At 44.1% G+C, this 26,948-nt stretch overlaps 1 protein-coding gene across 6 annotated transcripts in view; it reads right to left on the bottom strand.

Moving 5' to 3' along the window:
- MDGA2 (MAM domain containing glycosylphosphatidylinositol anchor 2) overlaps positions 1 to 26,948 on the bottom strand; it is a 664,067-nt gene that overhangs the window by 208,055 nt on the left and 429,064 nt on the right. For all 6 annotated transcript variants that reach the window (XM_073350233.1, XM_073350236.1, XM_073350237.1 and 3 more), the window contains 2 exons: positions 24,462 to 24,791; positions 7,503 to 7,796 (listed from right to left, as the gene is read on the bottom strand). In XM_073350233.1, the coding sequence (XP_073206334.1) occupies positions 7,503 to 7,796; positions 24,462 to 24,791 (624 nt within the window). The remainder of the gene's footprint in view (positions 1 to 7,502; positions 7,797 to 24,461; positions 24,792 to 26,948) is intronic.

Genomic DNA, 26,948 nt, shown 5'->3' with positions numbered 1-26,948 from the left:
CGGTCTGTCATTGTGATAGATTATGTTGCTGCAGTCCAAGGGCAATTGAACAGCTATAGTGAAAATTCCCAGCTGGTTATTTCATTAGACACATGTTTGGACAATTACTAAGGAGATGTGCAAACAATCTTGCATTGGCAAAGATATTGACTAGAGCACAAAATCTTTCCTATCTTCAGCTGTACAATCATAGAATCAAAGCAAAGTGGACTTGATTCTGAGCTCACTCACACTGATGTAAATCCAGACCAACTATTTTGAATTCTACTGATTCACTCCAGATTTACATTAATGAAACAGATCATCATCAGGCCCAGTATTTCTTGCTAATGAACTGTGCTCTATTCCAAATACTTTTCAAGTACATAAAAGGTTGTTTTAAAGAGGAGGGTGATCAGTTGTTCTCTTTATCCACTGAGGACTGGCCAAGTAGTAATGGGCTTACACTGCAGCAAGGGAGATTTAGTTTAGATATTAGAAAAAACTTCCCAATTCTCAGGGTGGTTAAGCACTGGAATAAATTGCCTAGGGAGGTTGTGGAATTTGTGTCATTGGAGGTTTTTAGGAACAGGTTAGAGAAACAACTGTAAGGGATGTTTTGTGCAGGGGACTAGACTAGATGACCTCTCGAGGTCCCTTCCAGTCCTACATTTCTATGATACATACATAGAACCTCAGGTTATAGTGAAAGGAAATTCAATGTACCACAGTCCTGTTGTGCAAATCAAATTACCTTGAAGTATATTTGATGTTTTAAGAGGCTTTACAAGTATGTGGAGACCAGTACATTTGAAAAGCAGTTTATGCTATCAGCAATATTTTATGTAGCACCAAAGTAATATTACAGCATATAAAATGAAGGCCCAAGAGGAAAGAATAATTTCTCATGAAAAACTATTCTGCCCTTTCCAGTATCACCACTTGATAAGGTACATGATGTAAACATTTGATCATATTGTACCTGATGGCATTTTTTATTTGTTGAGTGTCCTGTTCTGGTAGAAAATGTGGAGCATTTAAATTGCTCTTGGACTCCATTCTTTTGTGCCAACAAAGTTGCTTTTCTTTTCTTTTTTTTCAAAACTTGAATTAAGTTAAGTTTGCACATGGGGATGCAGAGACACAAAGGAAATGGCCAAAGGTGTGAAGAGATGAAGCCCAGGGGCATTTCACTACACAAACCTCTCCCATTTCCTACTTGGTGTCCTTCAACTCAGGCTGGATCTGGAAGAGCAATCTTTCACAACATATGTTAAGTATAATGCCTCCTGCTTGGGGACTCCTACCCACTTGCCTCTGGGCAAGGATGCTGTCTTCCGAGCAACAGTTCCCAGGTTGGATAAGGAGACCTGTGTTCACTGGAACCTCATGTAGGCTCTGCAGGAGGGCAAGACCAGCTTTAAAAATGCATGGAGCCTCAGAGTGCAGGCTGTGGTCCTCCCAGGAAACTCTAAAAGTAGTCCCCTCCCCCTTAAACTAATGGGAGCAATGCACCTAACAACACACGTTGGACAGGGAATATACTGAAGGTGAGCAGCCCGGCCTAAGTTACTGTACTCCCAAGGGACTGAGTTAACTGAAAATACACAAATGCAATGCAAATGGACTAATGCCGATACAAACAACCCCCCCACCCACACCCACCGAATGCCTTGCCTGCACATCAGGGCTCCCTCCCAATATACGCCCTGTAAGAGAGATAATAGTGCTGAGTACTTACAGGCCAAATTCTCACTCTGAAATGCCCAAATGTTGGTCATTTCATAGATGGTGGGACCCACTGCTGTGGATAAAACAGTCCAGTGAGTGTGCAAGAAACTGCAACAGGGTAGAGACCCCTTAGAAGCCACTGAGTCCCCGTGAACCGGCAAGGCTGAGGAGCCTGATACCATTCATCTGTGTCCCTTGCTGTCAGTGTTCACGAGATCCATCAGAGGTAGTCACCATGTCCTGGAAAAGGTGTCTCCTCTCTTATTTCAGGGTCTTGTCTCCACCTTACAGTTTTCCCTGGTGTCTCCAGCTGGAGCCTGGGGATGACTTAGTTACATAGGACAGAGACCCCACACTGCATGGAGCTCCAGGGGGCACACCTCTAACTTTAGGGCTGCCTCCTTTTAGTGGCCCTCCCCTTGGGTGGGGGAGGGGCAGTGGAAATCCTTGTGTTGTGATTTTTTCCACAAGGATTTTGGTGAGCATTCCCAGCCACTCATGAGAGGTTTATGTTGCTATGGCAAAACCCATGGGTCCAAGAGAAGCCGTGGGGGGCAGTCATTATCCTGGTTTTACTGTTGCAAATGGGGCTGTATTTATATTAGATCCCAAGGCTCTGCAGGGAAAGACTGGCATGGTACTCACACCCTGTGGGATGGAGAGGCTTGGTGGGTTACACAAGCAATTGATGCGTTTAAGAGAAAATGTCAAAAGAGTCCACAACAGATCCCAAACCTACAGCTCTCCAGTGTAATCTGAGCACCCTCATGGCCTTTAATGTATTTATCTTCACACACCCGAGGGAGGAACGGAAGTGCTACTATCCCCATTTTACAGATGGGAAACTGAGGCAGAGACACACTAATTCATGTGCCCAAGGTCACTCGGGAATTTTTGGCGGAGCAGGGAAGTGAACCCTGGACTCCGGCTAATGACCTAACCACTGGATCCTCCTCCCAGGTCATGAGTATGGAAGGAGCGTAGATTTTGCTGTATTTGAGTATAGAGTGGTCTCCCGAGAAGGTGGTTGGGATATCATCAACTGGGGGCTTTTGAAATTGCACTAGAAAGTATGCTGACCAATTCTGCACTAGCAGGAAGGTGGACTAGATAATCTAACTGGTCTTTTCCATCTCTGACTGCCATGATTCCTTTGCACTACATGGCACATCTCCTACCAGAATGTCATGATGCTGAAGAGGCTTACAAGGCCCGAATGATGACTTAGTGCTCACAGTATAAACCTGTATCACAAAGAGAGTCCTTGTCCTAGGAAACTCACAATCTAGGAGTTTGACAATACACAATATGGGAATAAACACACATACATGAGGTGGGTAGGTGGCAAGGGAACATTAATGATGGGTGTATTTGCACACAGTAGTAGTCATGGCGGGGTTCATTGTTCACAGTGGCCGCATGAAAAACGCCTATTCCTTTACACATGTGATGCAGCTGACTTAAAAACCACTGTCAAGGGGAATTTTGCCTGGGTATGAACTGAGGGAATTGGACTCAAATGTTCAGTTTTATGGAAGCGGTTGCATCCCAGGATGGGACCTAACTAAGTTTCATTCTGCTTGGCCACAGAGGTGATTTGGTTTCACACATAGAGCTTGTTTTTATGCCATAAAGAACTGGATTGTGTGCAACTAGATACATTACACTTCTTCATACCTCTCTCCTCACACCCCCACACACTGCAGAAAATGCAAAATTAATGAGTCATTACATAATTCACAGAGTTTCACCAAAATATCACTTTCTATTTAGAACACAGAATCATCCAAGAATAAATCATACAGCCATTACTGATTTAAAATCACTGACGTTTCTTTATCTCAGATAAAATTAATAGTATTACCATTATAAAAAGAACACTGAAGTTAATGTTAACATACATACACACACACACACACACACACGTCTTCTCCAATACCTCAAAGATCATCATGAAATCCATGCTTTCCACATTTCTATTCAAATTCTCACTTGCTAATATCAGCACAAAACGAGTAGGAATCTAAACAAAGACACATTTAAAAAAAAAAAAAACTCACCCAAAGACCTTTGATATACTGCTGGCCTCTCATAACCATGTTCTTCTTGTTTCTCCCAGCACTTTCAAAACACATCAGCTGGTGCAAATAGTGTGGTGTTTTTTTGTTTTTAAATCTATAATATAAACCAGAGCTTTTTCCTCTAACATTATAACAAAAGTATTCGTAATGTTCTAGGTTGAGAGGCATGGGAGAGAGACTTTGTTACTTATCTCTCAGCTATCTGAGAGCTTGCTCCGACAACTTCCATGGAAGTCAAGTGGAGAAATTCCACTGAGTTTAATAGGGAACTGATTGGGGCCTGAGACGGGTAGTTTCTGAGAAGTCTATAGAATTGTGGGAAGCAAGGCCCAGCTTTCGCAGTCCATCCCCATTCAGCAAAACACATGCTTAGCTCCTATTGATGTTAATGTTGATCACGTGCTTAAATGCAGCCCAAGTGGGTGAGCCAAAGCCCACCGGAATCAATGAGAACCTTTACAGTGACTTCAGTGGGCTTTGGATCAGGCCCTTACATATGCAAGATGGGACACAAAACAGGGGTAAAACAAGTGAGCAGACTCAGCAGGGTTAGTGAGGCACTGTAAGGCCAGTGGGTCTCAAAGCCGGGCCTGAAGAGTTGGCAGGCAGCAAACACCTCCAGGCTGCTAAGCATCAGCAGCTATACCCTGCTTGTATTCCCTTATCTATGACCTGCTGTGGACAGAAATTGCAGGAAGTCCCGCTTCAAGGAGTCCGACAGGCAGCAGCCTCATGGCTCCTGAGTGGCTCCCACCCTATATAAACCCCAGGGGCGTTCCAGGAAGTGTCCAGGCAACAGCATAGATCTCCTGTAGCTGCCACGACAATACAGGCTCTTGAAAGACCTCAGCTTGATTTTGACCTCTCCTCCTGGCCTGGACCCTGAAACGCTGGGTATGTACCTCAGGCTAGAAGCTGTCTATGAACTCCTCCATTACTTGCAACTTTAGGTTTGACTTTGCTCCTCTCTGTCCTTGGCAGCATGCTGACAGGCACAGACTGTCCAGAGTGCTCTTCCAACATTCCCCAAAAAACCTACTCTCCTCCAAGGACCCCACAAACAATTCAGTGCCCAAATGAGGCTGAAACTCATGTTTCTGGTTTCTAAATGGATTAAACAAGGCTCTCCAAGGTTGTGTCATCACGGGGAATTCCAGGGTGGAGGACAAGGCACACAAATCCCAGATATACCATTACCAAGGGGAATAGACTGGAGAAGGCAGACATATGGACATCTTAGCAGCTTCAAAAAGCCTAAAACCAGATTTTCATTAGGAATATTTCTATTTAAGCTCTCCTGTTATCTGCAACACCTCACTCAGGTAAAACTGCACCCTATCCCAGCTGCTGGAGGGATCCCTCTAATAGCCCACCTCTGCTACTATCCTTACTGTTTGTATGGCATTAGCATCTAGAGAGGCCCAGCCTAGACTCAGACCCACTGTCCAAGGTGCTGCACAAACACAGCATAAAAGACAGTCCCTGCCCTGAGGAGTTTCCTGTTTAAACAGACAAGACAGAGAGAGGGTGCGAGCGAGAACAGAGGCAGTGATTTGTCCCAGGCCACACAGCTCAGCGGCAGAGTCAGGAACAGACCCCTCGACTCCATGCTCCTCAGCCAGTGCCTCGCGCACCAGAACACTATCGTCACATTTACTTTGCGTTCACGTCCCCATGCGGGGCTCTGGAGACCGCTTTCCCCCAAGGTCCCCGCCACGTGACATTCAATTTCACGCTCCCAAGAGTTTTCCTCAGTGCATCTGCAGCTGGACACGACTCCTCTTGTGCTCAGCAAAAAGTACAGAGGAAGCTAATGTAGCTTTTCTTCCTCTAAAAGCTAACCTCTTCCATGGCACTGAAGTGTTAACGTATGAGGAAGAATTAGCCAGTTGGTGTCTTTATTAACGAGGGACTAGCTAGTCTCCTGTGGGGGTGATCTAAACCCATTGTGGCTTGCATAAGCATCTAGCCCATGGGAGGCCACTATTCCATTGGAAGAGAGAAGAGGAGAAAGTGGAAGGAGCAGATAATACATTCAGTTACAGAGCCTTGGGGCAGAATCTTTAGCAACAAAAATCCATGTGGCTATTTGTCATAAGAACATAAGAATGACCATACTGGGTAAGACCAAAGGTCCATCCAGCCCAGTATCCTGTCTGCTGACAGTGGCCAATGCCAGGTTCACTCCCTCTGGGGCATCTAACAGGTAATGATCAAGTGATCTCTCTCCTGCCATCCATCTCCACCCTCTGACAAACAGAGGCTAGGGACACCATTCCTTACCCATCCTGGCTAATAGCCATTTATGGATTTAACCTCCATGAATTTATCCAGTTGTCTTTTAAACCCTGTTATAGTCCTAGCCTTCATAACCTCCTCAGGCAAGGAGTTCCACAGATTGACTGTGCACTGAATGAAGAACTTCCTTTTATTTGTTTTAAACCTACTGCCCATTAATTTCATCTGGTGGCCCCTAGTTCTTATATTATGGGAACAAGCAAATAAATTTTCCTTATTCACTTTCTCCACACCACTCATGATTTTATAGACCTCTATCATCTCCCCCCTTAGTCTCCTCTTTTCCAAGCTGAAAAGTCCGAGCCTCTTTAATCTCTCCTCCTATGGGACCCGTTCCAAACCCCAAATCAGTTTAGTTACCCTTTTCTGAACGTTTTCTAATGCCAGTATATCTTTTTTGAGATGAGGCCACTTACATATGTTTGTGAGCTTACATGTATAAGGGATGTGCCAGTGTACCTCTGCATATCTGACTGAAGTGTAAAAAACAGGTGAGCAGCTCTGTTAATCACAAATGGTTTCTTCAGCAAGAGACCACCAAAAATAAAAAATACCATATTAAAATAACTGACTATATTATTAATTGGGAGGAGAATAGCAGTATTACTTAGAGGCCCCAACTGAGATCAGCGACTCATTGGCCAAGCAGTAAACATACTCATGGCTAGAGAGAGTCCCTGACCTAAAGAGCTGCTTGGTTCATCTAAATCAGGAATAACTGAGTGGCGCATAAGTCACTTTATTTAACAGCGAAAATAAGAACCAGCATTTTTAACTTGATTTGATTTTCAGACTTGAAAGTCTCCTAGAGACCATCTTATCTGTCACTTACACAGACATGACAATGAATTAGTGTCCCCACCTCATTCTCTGATCATAAAAGCATAGTGTTTGCAAAGTAATTTATTTCCCCACATTCTCTCCTAAATGTGACTGAATTTTATGGCAACACTGTTTATAATTCACAGATTGAGACTCTAAAAAGTTCCCCATGCAAAGTGTGTTAACAGTTCCGCATACACCAAGCCCCATGAACTTTTTTCTTATCTCACATAATGTCCATAAGTGAAATCAGTATGGGGGCCACAATTTACAGAAACACACTCTTCTACATGAGTTATTTGTTCTGGCACTTAAAGAAGAGTAATGTTAGACATCCACAGAATAACACAGGTTCATTAAAAATTGACAACAGCATTATCAGATACTTTTTAAATCAATGAGTAGCTTGTGGCATTTTTACTTATATGGTATCTGCATATTCTAATCATGAATTCTGGGAACCACAGAACCAAAACAGCAGGACACCGATGCATGGAATAACCAGCAGACTCCTATTGCTATGAGTTTACCAGGAAACAATCAAGTCATTTCCCCCCAAAACGCATAAGAAGAAAATAAGAATTTACTTACACTGCACAATGAGCTGCACCAATGCTTCTCTGGGTTTCACATTAAATCCATTGTACTGACTGGTCTGACATCTGTATGTTCCTGTCATCTCCCTCGACACATTCACTATCCTCAGTATTCCATCATAGCTCTCCATCTGCATGGATCCATCTGGCATTGCAATCTCCTTATCAGCTCTGGACCAAAGAATGATAGGTTTGGGCTTTCCGGTCACCTGGCATTGTAGTTCTATAATGTCTCCTTCCCGGGTGACTAAAGGTGATTTTTCTTGTGGAACAGTCAGATTGGGCGGAACTTGAAAGGGAAAGCGGGGGGAAAGAAGAGAAGGTTCCCTAGTTAGTATTTACAGGGAAAGTAGTTGCAAAAATGAAGAAAAGATACATTGTTGCTACTAGTATTTTTATGAGATGAACCTTTTGGTTGCATGGCTTTCCGTTGAAGTATGTTTGACCTTGCAAACTTTTTTTTATCATAGAACTGACTGCAGACCTCGTATAGAACAGTCAAGAACTAAATACAAAATTCAGAAATCTGTCACAACATTACCCGCAAAGGCTTTTCTTAATGCACATTTTAAACCTACGAACAAACAACTCTGGGAAGGAACATTTGAACAGTTCTTTCCAACAAGTGTCACGTAATCCCTTGACTAGGACCGTGGCATAACGATGATAAGAAGAGGTGGTCAATGCAATCAGTGCTCGTGTACAAAATACACGATAACATTTCCACTTTTTCCTAGACAGCTTGTTCCCCCGTTTGAAAGAGTCTACCAGGGAAGGTGCGAGATCAGAAGTAAGTGCAGCTTGTAACTATATACTCGTGTCACCAGACTAGTGTTTGTGCTAGGAGCCTATTAGCATTCAGCTGAGCTTTCCGCAGTTAGCCCCATTAGAGATGGCACTTCTGCCTCTGTACTTTACGTAGCTACTTTTGATAAGTACAGAGCACTAAGAGCGTCAAAGGCTTGAAGAGAACATTTTTGCCATGTTCAATTATCGTCGCAATCTCATCACGCTATATTCGTTTTGTAACCCAGCTTTTTCTTCTCTCTTAGCCGTGGGCTTAATGCAGATCAAAATACATTTCCTGGAGTTGTGCATGATTTCTAGATGTGAACAGCCACATTGGGCGCCACACAGACTTGTTTCAGAGTAACAGCCGTGTTAGTCTGTATTCACAAAAAAAGAAAAGGAGGACTTGTGGCACCTTAGAGACTAACCAATTTATTTGAGCATAAGCTTTTGTGAGCTACAGCTCACTTCATCGGATGCGTTTACTTGCATGGATAACACCTACAAGTGATAGCTAGCTTTGAAGTAGGTCCATTTAAATACAGATACGTGCAGTGTGTGGAGGGAAAACCATGTGACTGGGTGCAGAGCCATGCAATAAGTACATTTATCATGTATCATTTGCTTGCCCACCCTCAGGAGACTATCCACCCCCTAGGACTTGTTCTAAGGCTTCAAATCTCTCAGCACCTTCGAATACCACAGTTTCCTTTTAATCAGCCTGCCAGAGAAAAGTTGCTTCTTTCCCCCTAAAACATGGACTTTTTTAAAAAAAAAAATACCCTACCCCCAGCCAGGATGGGCAAGATTCAGTTTGCACCAAACCAAACCTTCTGTCCATAAAAAATTGAAACATTCAAACCTGCCTTAGTGCAGGGGGCTGGACTAGGGAGCCTATCGAGGTTCCTTCCAGTCCTACATTTCTATGATTCGTTGATTCTACCTCACAGCCCTGCAGGGCCAGAAGTGGGACCTTTGTACTGGTGAGAAGGGGAGACAGAGCCCCATCATCCCCCTGGGACCAGCGCTCATTTCTAGGCCTGCAAGATCCTTCAGTATCAGACTTTAAAACGGGGACATTTTCAGGCACAGCAATGCTCTTTTAGACTATTTCACAGGCTTTAGTAGCTCCCTCCTAACTCTGCCATAACGGAGGCAAACTGGTTTTACAGAAGGATATAAAAAAATGAACCTGTACTTAAAATGCAGATCTTTCTAAAACATTGCTAGAATATATTCTTGTGAAACATGTGAGGCACAGACCTACAAAACAGGTGATGGTATTGGGCACAATGGCTTGATGGGGCATCATCTGGCAAATCCTAAATACCTCAGTCAGAGCCTCCCCAGCCATGAGTATTGCAGTCATCCCAAGCACATGGTGATAAAATCACTACACCCCCCACCCACGTTGTGTTCTTTCACTCACAGGCACACAGGGAAAGCGTGTGTATGCGAATACATGCTTATATAGCAAACAGACTGAACAACAAACTATCAGGAGCAGGCTGAAGAAGCTGACGTGAAATGAAGGTTTCTCACTCAAAAAGAACAGACATGGGAATACAATGGCTTGAGAAAAAATACATCTGACACCTTTCCCTTTATACCAAATGCCACATACTGACATGGGAGAAAGAGAGAATAATAGCATGCAACTCATTACACAGCTGTTCTCAGTCCCGATACCCGTTATAGCAATAGGGTCGGGGGAGGGGGGAAGGGAGGCCAAAATGTCGTTCCCCCAGGGAATCACCATGGCCAAGCTGCTTCCCCCCAAAAGAGGAGGAAGAAAATTCTGATGGAGTTTCTGACTCAGCAGAAACAAGATAGCACTCAAAGAATAAATCTTTCTCGGATACAATATTTATCAGTACACTCAGACCACATCTCACTCTCCCCCTCCCCACAGACACTACTGCAGTAACAGCAACAATAATAAACTATTTGTCGGCAGAAGTCAGGCAAGTTAACAAAAGCAGCCCAGCACCAACAAAATCATCTCTGCCCGGAATCTCATAGACTCACTGAAATGCAGGGCTGGAAGGGAACTCAAGAGAGGTCAGGTTGTCTAGCCAGACACTGAAGCAGGACCAAGTAACTAGATGATCCCTGACAGGTGTTTGTCCAGCCTGTTCTTACAAACCTCCAATGAGGGGGATTCCACAACCCCCTAATATCTAACCTAAATCTCCCTTGCTGCAGATTAAGCCAATTATTTTTGTCCTACCGTCAGTAGATATGGAGAACAACTGATGACAGTATTCTGTGTGCGTGTATATAGATATAATATGTGAACCTTTTCTGTAGAACTACTGCCTAGCCAATTACACCTCATTTTGCATGTGATTTTTCCTTCCTAAGTGTAGTACTTTGCTATTGTCTTTATCAAATTTCACCTTGTTGGTTACAGACCAATTCTCCAGTGTGTCAAGGTCATTTTAATACTAATCCTGTCCTTCATATTTTAGAGAACCCTCCCAGCTTGGTGTTGTCTGAAAATCTGATAAGCATCATCTCAACTCTATTATCTAATTCATTAGTGAAAATAATATATAGTACTGGATCCAAGACAAGACTCGCGTGGAACCACAGTAGGTACGATCCCCCAGTATGACACTGAACCGTTGATAACTAGTCTTACCCTTCTTCGTTTGTGGTCTGTTTAGTGAGTATTCGAAAGGTGGCTGAAGTATTTAATTTAAGAAGGCCAGAACAAAGTGGAAGAAAACAAAATACATGAACATTTAGCTGGGCGATGATAGCCAAGAAGGATATGCAAAAGCATACAGAAATTTAGCCAAGAGATCTTAGATTTTAAGATCAATAGGGCTGGGACCATTTTTCGTGATGGTTTTGTACAGCACCCAGCATAACGACATGCTGATCCCTGATTAGGGTCTCTAGATGATACCACAATTGTCATTAATGGGAGCAAATATGGATACAGGAGGCAAGTTACACAGGGTGCTGATGGCAAGGACAAGAAGCTAGTGTTCGATGCAGCTATCAAGAGGATGCCAATGGAAAGATTTGGAGAGGGCATGAATGGAATCAAAACAGTGTGCAAATTACTTGACCTCAGTCTTAAGTATCTAGTATGCACACACAAGAAAAGGAGTACTTGTGGCACTTTAGACACTAACAAATTTATTTGCGCATAAGCTTGTGCTCAAATAAATTGGTTAGTCTCTAAGGTGCCACAAGTCCTCCTTTTCATTTTGCAGATACAGACTAACACGGCTGCTACTCTGAAACCTGTTAGTATGCACACTTCACCGATAGCATCCAGGGACATGAGTTTCAAGCCACTACTTGATTTACAGCAGCATTTTGAATGGACAGTTGGAGGACAGAGAAGGCGAGAGACAAGGAGACTTCAGAGAACAAGGCTGTTGCGCTCAAGGTAAAATATTACCGGTCCAGGATGTGGGTTTTAGCGGTTTGGAGGGATAATAAAAGATGGCATTCTGAGATGTTGCCGAATAAATGCTCAGGAATTAGTGACAGCCCAGATATGGAGGTGGGAGAGGGTTATTACTTACACATCTCCACAGGTGTGCACGATGCTCTGCAGACATATAGGAAGACCATTTGCAACGAGTGGATAACCTAATTAGGAGAGAGAGAGGTTGTGGCTCTGGGAGAGAGGGATAAAGTTCACAAGTATTTGGCGCATAGAAACACCAAGAAGGGACCGGGCTGTGTAGAGTGGGCCAATGGCAATTGAACCAGTAAGGATGGACCAAGTCAGGCAAAGGAATGTCTGTGCATCAAGAAATAATCTCACACTGAGATTAGACTGAGTTAATCAGCCAAGATAATGGACGGAAGCCCTTCACTTGCGTCATTTAAAACTATAGTGCTCAAGGCACTAAAGGACATTGAAGGGAACTACATTGCTGTGTCAGGGAAATAAGAAGCCCCCTTATTTAGGGCTTTGCTTTCTCCAATTTCTACAAAGGTCAAAGGTGATGTTCTGGACCCTTAAAGTGCATCTCCTGCCACAGGCAGCTTTGCGACAGATGCATAGTTCATGGCAAAGACGAAAAAGCTGCTTTGGGAAGAGGGTTAACAAGAGGCCTGGCTGAAACTGGCAACAGCTATCCAAGATGGTCTGTGAAAGGCAGCCTCAGAGCTACCTCATTAAGCTTTAGTAAGGCAGCCATTAATCATCATTAGGGACCTTCTCTTTCTTAATGGACCATTTCCTGGAAGGAGAGTGAAATTGTTTACCAACCCATACTGTGTGTTTGTCTTCAAACAACTGTTTGGGGAAACTAGGAAGGGGATTTAGCTGGCATCTTGAGAATGGGCAGAAGAAGAGTTGGTATCTGGACAGCTAGTGAGACTGCCAGTCCTGCCGAAAGGGATTGCTTTCAAAAGATGTAAACTTTTGAACCTTTCATTCACTTTTCCTTTCTTCTTCTCGGGAAGTAAGCTGAGAAGGTCTTATGTAGTTTAGCTTAAGAAAAGTGTAAATCTAGAGGTGTCAAGCTATTTATTTTCTTTTAATTCCATTATCTCTATTTTTACTAGTTTTTAAAAATTAGAATGGCTGCTGCCTGGGTAATTTCATGCAGCCACTCCATGGAGAAGAGAGCCCCTTATCCTCAAAGCAAAGGTGTACACAGATAAAGAGATTGTAGAACCTACACACCCATGCCAGTTTCATTCAAGGTCAGGGATGGAGTTCTCTGCTCCCATCAAGTTGTGTTGCAGTCAGGCTGTGGTGTGCAAACACAGTTGGGAAGAGCTATAAGACCAAGGAGGACATCAGATTCAGAGAAGATGTGGATCAGTGAGATCTGCTGTGATAGCAGCTCATCATCACACCTTGTGCAGTAACACAAAGGCAGGGAGACACCTCACCACACAAACCGTGTTGTAATGTGTCGTATAAGGGGCAGATGAGTCCACAAATAAAGAATAAAACTCCTGTGTACATTCGATATCAAGTAATTATAAAAGAAAAACATTTTAAAGCAACCCACAATTTCTTTTTCGCTTCATGAACCTATTGCTTGCAATGATAAACCGTTCAAAGGATGATGTCTCCAAAAATCAATTTACTCCAGTAATAAATAAGTCATTTGTTTCCACCAGAACCCATTTGACATTGGTAGACTGCTTATAAATGATCACTGTTGGACAATGCTTGTGGCTTACAAATGTCTTAATTATACAACTAATTATACCAAAGAATGCTCTTTGTCATCATGGAAATAGACACTACTGTGATTTTAATAAACAATTTGAACTAAAATGAAGATAATTCTTTCATGTGTTGTCAAAGGCAGAATGAGACGACCAGCAAACAGAATGCTTCATCAATAGATCAGGGCCCCAAGTTCTAATAAGCAAATGAGGTTTAATTAGCAAATTCTTTAGTAGATAATTGATCAGCTTAAAGATCAGATCATCACAAGGAAGATTTGTGGCTTGACGTTTTACGAATACATTCTTGTAATTTTTGAGTTACTCTGCCAGTTCACAGTAATGTGTTGGTATGGAAAATATGACTCATTCTAGAGTCCCATCAAAAGGAGTGACACCAATGGATTCTGACCAGGCCAACACTGGACCCGTAGTCCCATCCACATTGTGCTCTATTCCTGGGCTTCACGGCTGCAGAACTAGGATGTTTCCTAAGAGGATATTTCTGCTTCAGCTTCTACAGCAGCGGTGAGGCAAAGCCATGCCCAGCTGCACACCAGCTGACCAAGCCTGCTGTTTTCACAGCCAGGGACTTGAGTCTGTGCACCCTCTTTTTGACCATTGCAAGATGGGCCCTTATCTTCAAGATGTCCAATGGCCCAGGTTGAGCATATTCAAAAAGTTCGCCTAAAATTCTGGAATGAACAACTTCACTCCTCTGGCAAAATGGGACTTTGTCCCAAACGAGCAAAGCTCACCTGTATAGGAGAGAGTGCTTTCTCACCAGCGGATTCATCAAGGCTGTGGAACCAACTCCCCCAGGAACTAGGGACTACCAGAAACCTCACTAAATTCTGCTCCAAGTACAAAGTGCATTTCTCCTGCCTTCTCTAATGGAAACACACAGCATCACGGGCATTTAAAAGCAAAACCCTGCCAAAGCAATACACTATGTTGCATGAACAATTCTCCTCCTAAGAGGATGAGAGAGAACAAACCACAGGTCACAGATGTTTTGGTTTGGTTTTGATTTTTCCCCAAAAAAGGTTAGTAGTGATTGGATGTCTAACATAGCGAGTGCCAGTGAAAATGAGGTAAGATCAGAGGCTAAAATAAGGAAAGAACAAGACAAATTTGTTGTGTTCAAGTCACCAGGACGTGATGAAATAAATCCTAGAATACTCAAGGAGCTGACCGAGGAGATATCTGAACGATTAGTGGTTATCTTTGAAAAGTCATGGAAGATGGGAGAGATTCCAGAGGACTGGAAAAGGGCAAGTATAGTGCCAATCCATAAGAATGGCCATACTGGGTCAGACGAAAGGTCCATCTAGCCCGATATCCTGTCTTCCGACAGTGGCCAATTCCAGGTGCCCCAGAGCGAATGAACAGAACAGGGAATCATCAAGAGATCCATCCCCTGTCGCCCATTCCCAGCTTCTGGCAAACAGAGTCTGGGGCATGAACCCTGCCCAACCTGGCTAGTAGTCATTGATGGACCTATCCTTCATGAATTTATCTAGTTCTTTTTTGAACCGTGTTATAGTCTTGGCCTTCATAACATTCTCAGGCAAGGAGTTCCACAGGTTGACTGTGTGTTGGGTGAAGAAGTACTTCCTTTTGTTTGTTTTAAATGCACTGCCTATTAATTTCATTGGGTGGCCCCTAGTTCTTGTGTTATGACTGTTATAGGCATAGTTTGACTTCTGTTTGGGGAGGCGGAGCAGTTCCAGTCAAGCCAGTGGGGACGCATGTGGGGGGCAAAATTCCATGCCTATCAAAGAGGTGCCATTTCGGGGGGGGGGGGGCTTTATTTGTGATTCCAGGGGAATCGCTAAGTTGGTTGGTTGGTTGGTTGGTGTTTTTTTCCAGATAATAACTTAGAAATTATCTGACAGGAACACTGTATCTAATTCCTATATCAAGAAAGAAAATTAAATAAATATTAGACCCACTCAACTCTTAATACTAACATGTTCTGACACCTTGTAGCAAGTCACTTAAGGGACACTAGTTAGGTTTAAAATTGTAATGTATATTCTTACTCAGATACTCTTACTAATGTCAAAATGGAACATCATGATCATGGATCTGACCTCCTGCACATCGCAGGCCACAGAAATTCACCCACTCACTTCTGTAATAGACCCCTAACCTCTAGCTGAGTTACTGAAGTCCTCAAATCATGGTGTTAGGACTTCAAATTACAGAGAATTCACTATTTACACTAGTTTAAACCTGCAAGTGACCCATGCCCCATGCTGCAGAGGAAGGCAAAAAAATTCCAGGTCTCTGCCAACCTGACCCAGGGGAAAATTCCTTCCCAACCCCAAATATGGTGATCAGTTAGATCATAGAATCATAGAATATCAGGGTTGGAAGGGACCCCAGAAGGTCATCTAGTCCAACCCCCTGCTCGAAGCAGGACTAATTCCCAGTTAAATCATCCCAGCCAGGGCTTTGTCAAGCCTGACCTTAAAAACCTCTGAGGAAGGAGATTCTACCACCTCCCTAGGTAACGCATTCCAGTGTTTCACCACCCTCTTAGTGAAAAAGTTTTTCCTAATATCCAATCTAAACCTCCCCCACTGCAACTTGAGACCATTACTCCTCACTCTGTCATCTGCTACCATTGAGAACAGTCTAGAGCCATCCTCTTTGGAACCCCCTTTCAGGTAGTTGAAAGCAGCTATCAAATCCCCCCTCATTCTTCTCTTCTGCAGGCTAAACAAGCCCAGCTCCCTCAGCCTCTCCTCATAAGTCATGTGTTCTAGACCCCTAATCATTTTTGTTGCCCTTCGCTGGACTCTCTCCAATTAATCCACATCCTTCTTGTAGTGTGGGGCCCAAAACTGGACACAGTACTCCAGATGAGGCCTCACCAGTGTCGAATAGAGAGGAACGATCACGTCCCTCGATCTGCTCACTATGCCCCTACTTATACATCCCAAAATGCCATTGGCCTTCTTGGCAACAAGGGCACACTGCTGACTCATATCCAGCTTCTCGTCCACTGTCACCCCTAGGTCCTTTTCCGCAGAACTGCTGCCTAGCCATTCGGTCCCTAGTCTGTAGCGGTGCATTGGATTCTTCCATCTTAAGTGCAGGACCCTGCACTTATCCTTATTGAACCTCCTCAGATTTCTTTTGGCCCAATCCTCCAATTTGTCTAGGTCCTTCTGTATCCTATCCCTCCCGTCCAGCGTATCTACCACTCCTCCCAGTTTAGTATCATCCGCAAATTTGCTGAGAGTGCAATCCACACCATCCTCCAGATCATTTATGAAGATATTGAACAAAACCGGCCCCAGGACCGACCCTTGGGGCACTCCACTTGATACCGGCTGTCAACTAGACATGGAGCCATTGATCACTACCCGTTGAGCCCGACAATCTAGCCAGCTTTCTACCCACCTTATAGTGCATTCATCCAGCCCATACTTCCTTAACTTACTGACAAGAATACTGTGGGAGACCGTGTCAAAAGCTTTGCTAAAGTCAAGAAACAATACATCCACTGCTTTCCCTTCATCCACAGAACCAGTAATCTCATCATAAAAGGCGATTAGATTAGTCAGGCATGAATCCATGCTGGCTGTTCCTGATCACTTTCCTCTCATGCAAGTGCTTCAGGATTGATTCTTTGAGGACCTGCTCCATGATTTTTCCAGGGACTGAGGTGAGGCTGACTGGCCTGTAGTTCCCAGGATCCTCCTTCTTCCCTTTTTTAAAAATTGGCACTACATTAGCCTTTTTCCAGTCATCCGGGACTTCCCCGGTTCGTCACGAGTTTTCAAAGATAATGGCCAATGGCTCTGCAATCACAGCCGCCAATTCCTTCAGCACTCTCGGATGCAACTCGTCTGGCCCCATGGACTTGTGCACGTCCAGCTTTTCTAAATAGTCCCTAACCACCTCTATCTCCACAGAGGGCTGGCCATCTCTTCCCCATTTTGTGATGCTCAGCGCAGCAGTCTGGGAGCTGACCTTGTTCGTGAAGACAGAGGCAAAAAAAGCATTGAGTACATTAGCTTTTTCCACATCCTCTGTCACTAGGTTGCCTCCCTCATTCAGTAAGGGGCCCACACTTTCCTTGGCTTTCTTCTTGTTGCCAACATACCTGAAGAAACCCTTCTTGTTACTCTTGACATCTCTCGCTAGCTGCAGCTCCAGGTGCGATTTGGCCCTCCTGATATCATTCCTACATGCCCGAGCAATATTTTTATACTCTTCCCTGGGCATGTGGGTAAGACACACCAGGCAGATACCTGGGAAAGAATTCTCTGTAGTAACTCAGAGTCCTCCACGTCTAGTGTCCCCATCTAGCACTGGGGATTTTTGCTACAGTCAATCGCCGATGGGCCACATGGCATTTTAGGCAGTCCTGTCATACCATCCCCTCCATAAATTTATCAAGCTCAGTCTTGAAGCCAGTTAGTTTTTTTACCCCCACTGCTCCCTGTGGAAGGTGGCTCCAGAACTTCAGTCCTCTGGTGGTTAGAAACCATTGCCTAATTTCAAGTCTAAACTTGTTGATGGCCAGTTTATACCCATTTGTTCTGGGATCGGTCCTGCTTTGAGCAGGGGGTTGGACTAGACACCTCCTGAGGTCCCTTCCCACCCTGATACTCTATGATTCGAGAGCGGGGATGAAATATCATGTGAGATTGTGCTGTGTGTGGCTGTGGAGCATCAGAGAGAAGATTTTTGTAAATATGTTGGTACCGTGTAGTATGAATTCTGTAAACACTTTTGTGAGAGGTCCCAGACAATTGGAAAAAGGAAAATATAGTGCCCATATTTTAAAAAGGGAAGAAAGAGAACCCAGGGAACTACAGACCGGTCAGCCTCACTTCATTGCCACTTAACTTAAATAACTCCTCTCCCTCCCTGGTACTTATCCCTCTGATGCATTTATAGAGAGCAATCATAGCTCCCCTCAGCCTTCTTTTGGTTCAGCTAAACAAGCCAAGCTCTTTGAGTCTCCACTGATAAGGTAGATTCTCCATTTCTTGGGTCATCCTAGTAGCCTCCTCTTCACCTGTTCCAGTTTGAATTCATCTTTCTTAAAAATGGGAGATCAGCATTGCACACAACATTCCAGATGAGGTCTCACCACTGCCTTGTATGATGGTAATAACACTTCTCTGTCTCTATTGGAAATATCTCGCCTGATGATCCTAGGACTGTATTAGCCTTTTTTCACTGCCGCACCACATTGACCGCTCATAGTCATCCTGTGATCAACCAATACACCCAGGTCTTTCTCCACCTCTGTCACTTCCAACTAATAAGTCCCCAGCTTATAGCAAAAATTCTTGCTGTTAGTCTCTAAATGCATGATCTTGCATTTTGTTCTATTAAGTATCATCCATTTTCTATTACTTCTATTACAAGGTCATCCAGATCTTCTTGTATATTCCAGTCCTCTTCCGTATTGGCAATACCTCCCAACTTTGTGCCATCTTCATATTTTATTAGCACACTCCCACTTTTTGTGCCAAGGTCAGTAATAAAAATGTTAAATGAGATTGGTCCCAAGACTGATCCCTGAGGAACTCCACTAGTAACCTCCCTCTAGCCTGAGAGTTCATCTTTCAGTATGACTTGTTGTAGGCTCTCCTTTAGCCAGTTCCTTATCCACCTCTCAGTTCTAATATTAATCCTCATCTTCTCCAATTTAACTAATAATTTCTCTTGTGGAACTGTATGAGGTGCCTTCCTGAAATCCAAGTAGATTAGATCTGCTGCATTTCTTTTGTCTAAAAAATCAGTTATCTTCTCAAAGAAGGATATTAGTAACTTTCTTACCACCTCTTCAATACAACAATTGAAACAATTATAGAAAATCAACAGTTGCTTTCCATCATTTAGGCTACTTACTTTTTGTAGTTCACCAAACTTGGAACAGATCATTTAACTTAAGAAAGGGCTGTTAGAATGTTTCCTAACCTTAAACACCCGTTAATCACTCTGTTTATAAACAAAATTCTGACTCCCTGCCCCAGGGGCACGAGCTGGGAACAGCACTTCTCCAGTCTCCTCTGCAGAACTCATTACACTGCACACTCAAAAAGCTTATGCTCAAATAAATTGGTTAGTCTCTAAGGTGCCACATGTACTCCTTTTCTTTTTGCAAATACAGACTAACACGGCTGTTACTCTGAAAACTGCACACTCAGGCTGCCTGCCTGAGGCTTGTAGTTTGGGGGGCCAGGGGAGTGGGGGAGGGCAACACCCCCTTGCATCCCCAAACTCCACCTATGTGCCAATCTATAAAACAGGAAATAAGGACAACCCAGGGAAATACAGACCACTCACCTTAACCTCAGTACCTGGAAAGATAATTGAGCAAATAATTAAGCAATCAATTTGCAAACACCTAGACGATAATAAGGTGATAAGTAACAGGGGCATTGCCAGCAGATCGAGGGACGTGATCTGATCGTTCTCCTCTATTCGGCATTGGTGAGGCCTCATCTGGAGTACTGTGTCCAGTTTTGGGCCCCACACTACAAGAAGGATGTGGAGAAATTGGAGAGAGTCCAACGAAGGGCAACAAAACTGATTAGGGGACTGGAACACATGACTTATGAGGAGAGGCTGAGGGAACTGGGATTGTTTAGTCTGCGGAAGAGAAGAATGAGGGGGGATTTGAAAGCTGCTTTCAACTACCTGAAAGGGGGTTCCAAAGAGAATGGAGCTAGACTGTTCTCAGTGGTAGCAGATGACAGAATGAGGAGTAATGGTCTCAAGTTGCAGTGGGGGAGGTTTAGGTTGGATATTAGGAAAAACTTTTTTCACTAGGAGGGTGGTGAAACACTGGAACGCGTTACCTAGGGAGGTGGTGGAATCTCCTTCATTTGAAGTTTTTAAGGTCAAAGCCCTGGCTGGGATGATTTAGTTGGGGATTGGCCCTGCTTTGAGCAGGGGGTTGGACTAGATGACCTCCTGAGGTCCCTTCCAACCCTGATATTCTATGATTCTAACAGTCAGCATGGATTTGTCAAGAACAAATCGTGTCAAACCAACCTAATAGATTTCTTTGACAGGGTATCAAGCCTTGTGGACAGGGAGGAAGCAGTAGACATGGTATATCTTGAACTTAGTAAGGGCTTGTCTACACTGCACTTTACAGCGCTGCACCTTTCCCGCTCAGGAGTGTGAAGAAACATTCCCCTGAGTGATGCAGGTTTCAGCACTGTAACGTGCCAGTGTAGACAGAGCACCAGCAGAGCGCCCTCCCAGCGCTCGTGCCGCGACTCTGCAGCCACTTTAAAGCACTGCTCAGGTCAGGAGTGTTTCTTAGGAGATTTGGGTCATCTGTTTAATTTGCATCAGAATCAGATTTGGAAGTCTAAACGGTTTGGGAGCACACAGATCTGGAAAGGTAATGGCTCGAGCGCATTACCACTGAACCTTTAAAACTACACTTGTCCTGCAGAAAGGGAGGGTCTTTAATTTCACAAACATCCAATGAAATTCACTCCTGATGCACAAATGGAATTCTATAGGCTCTGGAAATGTGTCATGTCCCCTGGTACTGTTATCCGTTTCTGATTGGTGGGAGGCTGCTACAGCACATCCCATGAAAGTTAGCTTCAGCAAACTTCCCTTCCTCGCAATGCAGTATGTGAGGTTTTGTGTCCTCCCCTTTCGGCAGCAGTGGGAATCCTGCCGGAGTAAGGAATGAAGGATCATACCCAGAGTCAGATAGCTGATGAACAGCAAGATGTGTAAGATAGCAATGCTCAGTTCTGGCACTTGGAAAATGTGTTTGTGCATGGACCTTATGTTCATCTCTATCTCAGCAGTTATGAATCTTGATGAATCACTAATGACCTTCAAATTCAGACTGAAACACTTTCAGCTTTCCCTAATTGGGTGATGAAGTCATACAAATAGACATGTCTTTTAAGCCGTTAAGGAAGACTGGTTCTGAATGATATTTTTTCCTCCCTCTTTCTCTTTGTCTTGCATGTTACGGGACAGTGAACCTAAGTACTGACATAATACATCACTGCCTGCAGAAATTATGAAAAGCTGACAGGTATGGTCATCTGAATGATGCTTCTGATTTATTCTATTACTATTCTATTACTCTTCCAGATGATCCTATAGCAAGTAAAGATAATGCACTGGTAACTTTCTGCTAGAGAGGGTACGCATGAGTTCACAGAATGCCATTCTCCCACATGCATCCATCAGGCCCCAACATTGCATTTGCCAGCTAACAATCTTCTCTCTCTTTCCACTTCACTCCTGTCCCAGTTAGTAAGATGAGCACTGCTAAACTGTACAGCTGGAGTGCATGCTACACTACATCGAAAGCTCAGGTGTGTGAGGCTGTTGCTCATAGGCTCTGTCTTCACTGCCTTTGTGATAAATAAACATGAAGATAGAAATTAGCACTCCAAGTATCTGAATCACTGATTGTTTTGTCTGTAAGTCTGTGGCCCAGTGCATAGAGCACTAGACTGGGACTCAGGAGACCATGGATCTATTCCCATCTCTGCCACTGACCTGCTGTGTGACCTTTGGCCAGTCACTTAATCTCTCTGGGCCTCAGTTTCCCCATCTGTAAAATGGGGATAATGATACCAACCTTCTTTGAGATCTACTGAGGAAAAGCGCTAGAGAGAGTTTAGGACCCAATCACATGGTCAAAAGATGAACCAAGGATGGACACCAATATGGACACTAGTGAGCACCACAGGGGAAGGGGAGAAAAGTCTTCATGTGAAACTTGTTCCGTTGACTGTGCATCCTGCCTTCTCTCTCTGGTCTTGGGTGACATGCCAGAGTTTTGACAACTACTGTTACCCTGTTTTACAGCTTTTCCCTCTGAGATGGGCAGCACTTGTGTAATTCCTTTGATGTTTTTTTCTTGTCCTTCATACCTTGATACTGTTCCAGGAGGCTGGCAAGTGCAACAGTGAGAACCTGTTTTCCAAATGTGATAATAGCCAGCCCTAAACATCCTGCTAGATCCTTTGAGTGTTCAACATCCTCTCTCTATCAGACAGATGTTACTAACTCCCTTCCTCAGCTGGTCTAGATGGGGGACCAGAGAACCCCCAGTGTCTATGCTAGCTTCTGGCAAAGGTGGAAAATGGTGAAAGGCAGCCCTGGCCTCTCACCTACTGGGGTCCTGCAGGGCCAACACAGCCCAAGAAAGGAGGCAGCACTGGCCATGGAGGAGGCATGGGAAGGCCAGCTAGGGGGTGTAAAAATCAATGCATCCCTGTGGGCAGCCGGAGGGTTCTGCTGGAGCACTGAATACAACATACAGCTGCCCACCACTGGCAGAAAAGCGGAGGGAGGGCAGCCCTGGGTGCAGTGGTCCAGGCCTAGATGAATTCAGAGTTTACAGTCTGAGAGGAGGAATCTGAGGGAGTGGATCCCTGGGGCCAAAGCCCTTCTGATGTCACTCAGAATCAGACCCAACCTGGCAGTTCCCTTCCAATGCTGAGATCAAGGTCTGAGACAAGGGTCCCCCTTCTCCCGGTCTTCCGGATTTGCTGCAGCCTTCTGAAGGTTTGTGATGGCCAAGGATGCTTCTTGTTCCCCTTCTGAGACTTGTTGACAGCATTCTTCTGGATCCAAGGCTTAAGCATAACTATGGCAGAAACTCCCTGTCGCATTTGGCTGTGTGTGTAGTTTACAGCAGACCTTCCTTCTCCTCATCTTCCTCCCAACTGTTTCTTAGACTCCTCTAAGGGGCAGGGACATGGAATAACTACTGGTGTCAAAGTGGGAGAAAAATTCTCCCTTAATATCCTGGGCGGCTGTCCTAACAGATAAGCCTAAGGTCACTGTGGATCATTCCCCTCTATTCAACATTAGTGAGGCCTCATCTGGAGTACTGTGTCCAGTTTTGGGCCCCACACTACAAGAAGGATGTGGAAAAATTGGAAAGAATCCAGTGAAGATCACAACAGTCCCTTCTGGCCTTTAAGTCTATGGGTCTACGACAGTTAGCATAACCTGATGAAAGCTGTAGCCATGTAGCATATCAAAGACAGGAGCTATAAGGCACAAAACACTGACATGCTTTGCCTGTGTACTTTAACACAAATTTGCGATTTTAACTTATCTGGAAACATACATTCATTTGTACTGGAAAAACTGAATAGCAATCCTTTTTTTTTCAGTGATGGCAGAAAGAATATTTTCTATTACAAAATATATTTTCTAGATTATAAAAAAGTATAAAGCAGCTTTCATTTGGACCTGGTTGAAGGGCCTTTGCTGTTTTTTTTCAAACTCACGAGAGAAAGGAGACAGTCAGTTTTGCTCTATTCATATTTGATTTGACATACCGGGGGGAGAAAACCTTTTTAATTTATAAAAACCCGATCATGGGTAACAAATGCAGAAAGTAACTGACTCTACCAGAAAGCATTCCATACTAATCTAAGGATTTTTGTTGTTCTGTGGCTGCAGTAACAATGGGGGCTGCGTCAGTCACTAAAATCAGCCACTGGTAAAAAAATGCAAGAAACTGCAATATTCATGAATATGTGTTCACATGAGTTACAAGCCATCCATCTGTTCAGAGAGAAACACACGCACTCCATACACATTGGAAGATACTCTTAGCTGAGACAATTGCCAGCAGAGAGAGATACTTTTTAGTAAGACACAGAAATGAGCATGCATTGAGTACCTAAACCACAATGGATGCCTATGGGATTTTGCCAACTGGGAGCAGCATAAGCCCCAGTATTCCCTTACATACTCATTAAAACACAGCTGCCTGCCCCACACCCAATGTCTATTACTAGATGCAAGCAGCTGCACGACCTTCCTTTGGGGAACAGAGCATCATCTGCCACCCAGCCAACCTTCTGCCTTCTGTTCATAGGAGCACCACACTCTGGAAACCATGAGTCCAAGTGATGGGGAAGCCTGCTAGGTTCGCTCCTCTTCTCTTGCACGCGCACTGAGGAAGAGCCAATATTGGACCTTTAACTTGTAAAGCCAAAGTCGAAGGGAGCAGCCTTACCTGTACTGCTGGATATGTTGACATCAATGCTGATATCGGATATACCACCGCCTTTCAGGGATGCCACGCAAGTGTACGTTCCAAAGTCAGTGAATTTCAAGTCGATGATGTCCAGGTTGGTGGTGCCAGGGGAAACATCAGGGTCAGTCTGGGTGATGACCATCCTTTCTGAGCTACGCAATGGGCGTCCATTTTTAAACCAACTGAATGTGAGCTCCTCAGAAGGAACAGCTTCCACCTGGCAGGAGATTTTCACCTCACGCCCAATCTGGATGTTGTCGTCTTTGTGATAGGGGTCAGGCGTGATCCAAAACCGGCCTTTTTTTAAGGCTAAAATATAAAAATATGCCCACAGTTAGTCTAATATGGTACAGCTCTTGCCACCCGAGACCCACAATTCTGCAAACCCTTACGCCTGTGCACATCAATGGTCCCACTGAAGTCACAGTAAACTACTCACTTGCGTAAAGTCGAACACATGGCTTAAACGTTAGCTGGATCGGGTCCTTAATTAGTGTCATAGCCACGTCATACATATGCATTGCTAAAGCTCTCACCGCTATTGTCATGCAAACAAGGAATAGACACAGTAAATAAACCTGGCGGAGCTGCTGGCAATTGAAGGGTAATAAAAATAGTTCAAGATTCCTCAGTTTTGACCGTGTGTTGTTCTAGGTAGATCCCCCCCCCCCACTGTCCTATCAGAGTGCCTGAAAATAACAAAACACAGAGATCAATCTAATATCACTGGAATGATCAGCAGTGTCACCTCAAATCTGTCTGCGGTCAGGGACAGCTCTGTGGAACAGCCTATAGGAAAAAGCAAACAAACTCCTAGGCTAAAATCCTTCCTGAGGTACACACATGCGGCTCTTCCCCCCATTAGTGGGCTGGATTCACCCCTCCTCCTACCAGTGCTCACAGGCTGCAGCCTCCACAGGCTTGTCTCAGTGGGGATCCCACTGCCAGCAACTGCAGTCCCGGAAGTGGCCAGGTAAGGAGCACACCTGGAGCATGGATGCATCCTCTGAGCAGCCTTCCTTAGTCGGTCTGTTCTGAAGTTGCAATTTAAAGCAATTTAAATTTAAAGCTACCCTTCCCCAGTGTATTCCCCAAGAGAGGCTGTGCAAATGTAACCCACACATCTTCTGGGTGCGGTGGTCTGTCCCATCTAGCGGCACAGAGACCACTTAGAGAGAATTAATGAGTCTGCTCTACAGCCTTGGCTAACAGCCAGCGGGCTTTTAGCTCATGTGATAGAGGCTCATGCACTAAGCTCCAGAGGTCCCAGGTTCGATCCCGCCCACCAGCGCCCGGGGTCTGTCAGTGTTATACAAACACAGCATGCCCTTCCTAGGGATGAAGCGGGGCTGCCTATCCCCGGTGGGGCAGCGCCTGTCGAAGTGAAGTGAGGCCAACATGCGCGCACACAGCTGGGGACAGAATGTTAACCAGAAATTGCAGTGACAGAGCTTGCCACAAGCATCAACAGGTTTTTAAATTAATAATAAAGTTATTTTCTTCAGTTCACTAGGACAAGACTTAATTAATATTAATCCTCAACCCTCCAGCCAACTAGGGGAAGTACTGTCCCAGTTTTACAGAGGAAGAACCTGAGGTAAAGAAATTAAGTGAGGGCTTAAGGAGACAGTATCAGAACCAGTATCAGAACTCAGGTGATCGAGGTCCCAGCCAAGAATGCTAACTGCTACCCCATGACACTCTCTTGAGCTAGGACAATCTTCAACCGATGAGAGTCACTGACACAAATTCAGCAATTTGCCATAAAAAGCAACTTGATGGCATACTTCAGACATTTGTTTTCAATATTTTTGTTTAAAACTAACCTAAAACTATCCTGAAACTATGGCAATTTGAATTAGCAAAGCAGCTGGTATGATGCTAATTTTTGGAAGCTGTCCCACAGTCAACCATTAAGCTCTTTAAATATGTATAACTTCTGATATACTGCATGTAAATGCTACTTGTATAATCTCTCTCTCTCTCAGAATATATTTCTCTATATATTCTGTGTCAAACTGAAAAGCCCCACAAGGAAAACACCAGTTGGAAATTTTATAAACAAATATTCAGGCTAAACACAAAAACTGGAAGACAATTTAAATCTGACATTTCTGCTGCATTATTTGACTTTTTAGCGTAGTGGAAAGTTCCTTTGTCTGTCCCGCCCCCTTATTCCTGCAACTGCTCATACAGCGATTCATGCATGGAGCATTCTGGGGTGAAATTAGGACACACAGCAGCATTCCCCTGTCTGGCCTCATGTATTTAGACGCTTACAGCAAATGAAGTGTGACATTGTTACAAATGGTAAAGGCTGTGTACTGAAAATTTTCTTGTCAGGATACTCATACTTTGGGTAATAAACAGTTTGCTCATATACAGAAAGTGTAACAAGATGAAATTGAAATGAACTTATGAGGTACAAAGCAAGCTAGGAGAGCATCCATCGTCAGCTGTTTATGA

The sequence above is a fragment of the Lepidochelys kempii genome, chromosome 6 (assembly GCF_965140265.1).
Source record: "Lepidochelys kempii isolate rLepKem1 chromosome 6, rLepKem1.hap2, whole genome shotgun sequence".
In the NCBI taxonomy this organism is placed as follows: Eukaryota; Metazoa; Chordata; order Testudines; family Cheloniidae; genus Lepidochelys; species Lepidochelys kempii.
This window is presented reverse-complemented; position numbering and strand designations above follow the sequence as displayed.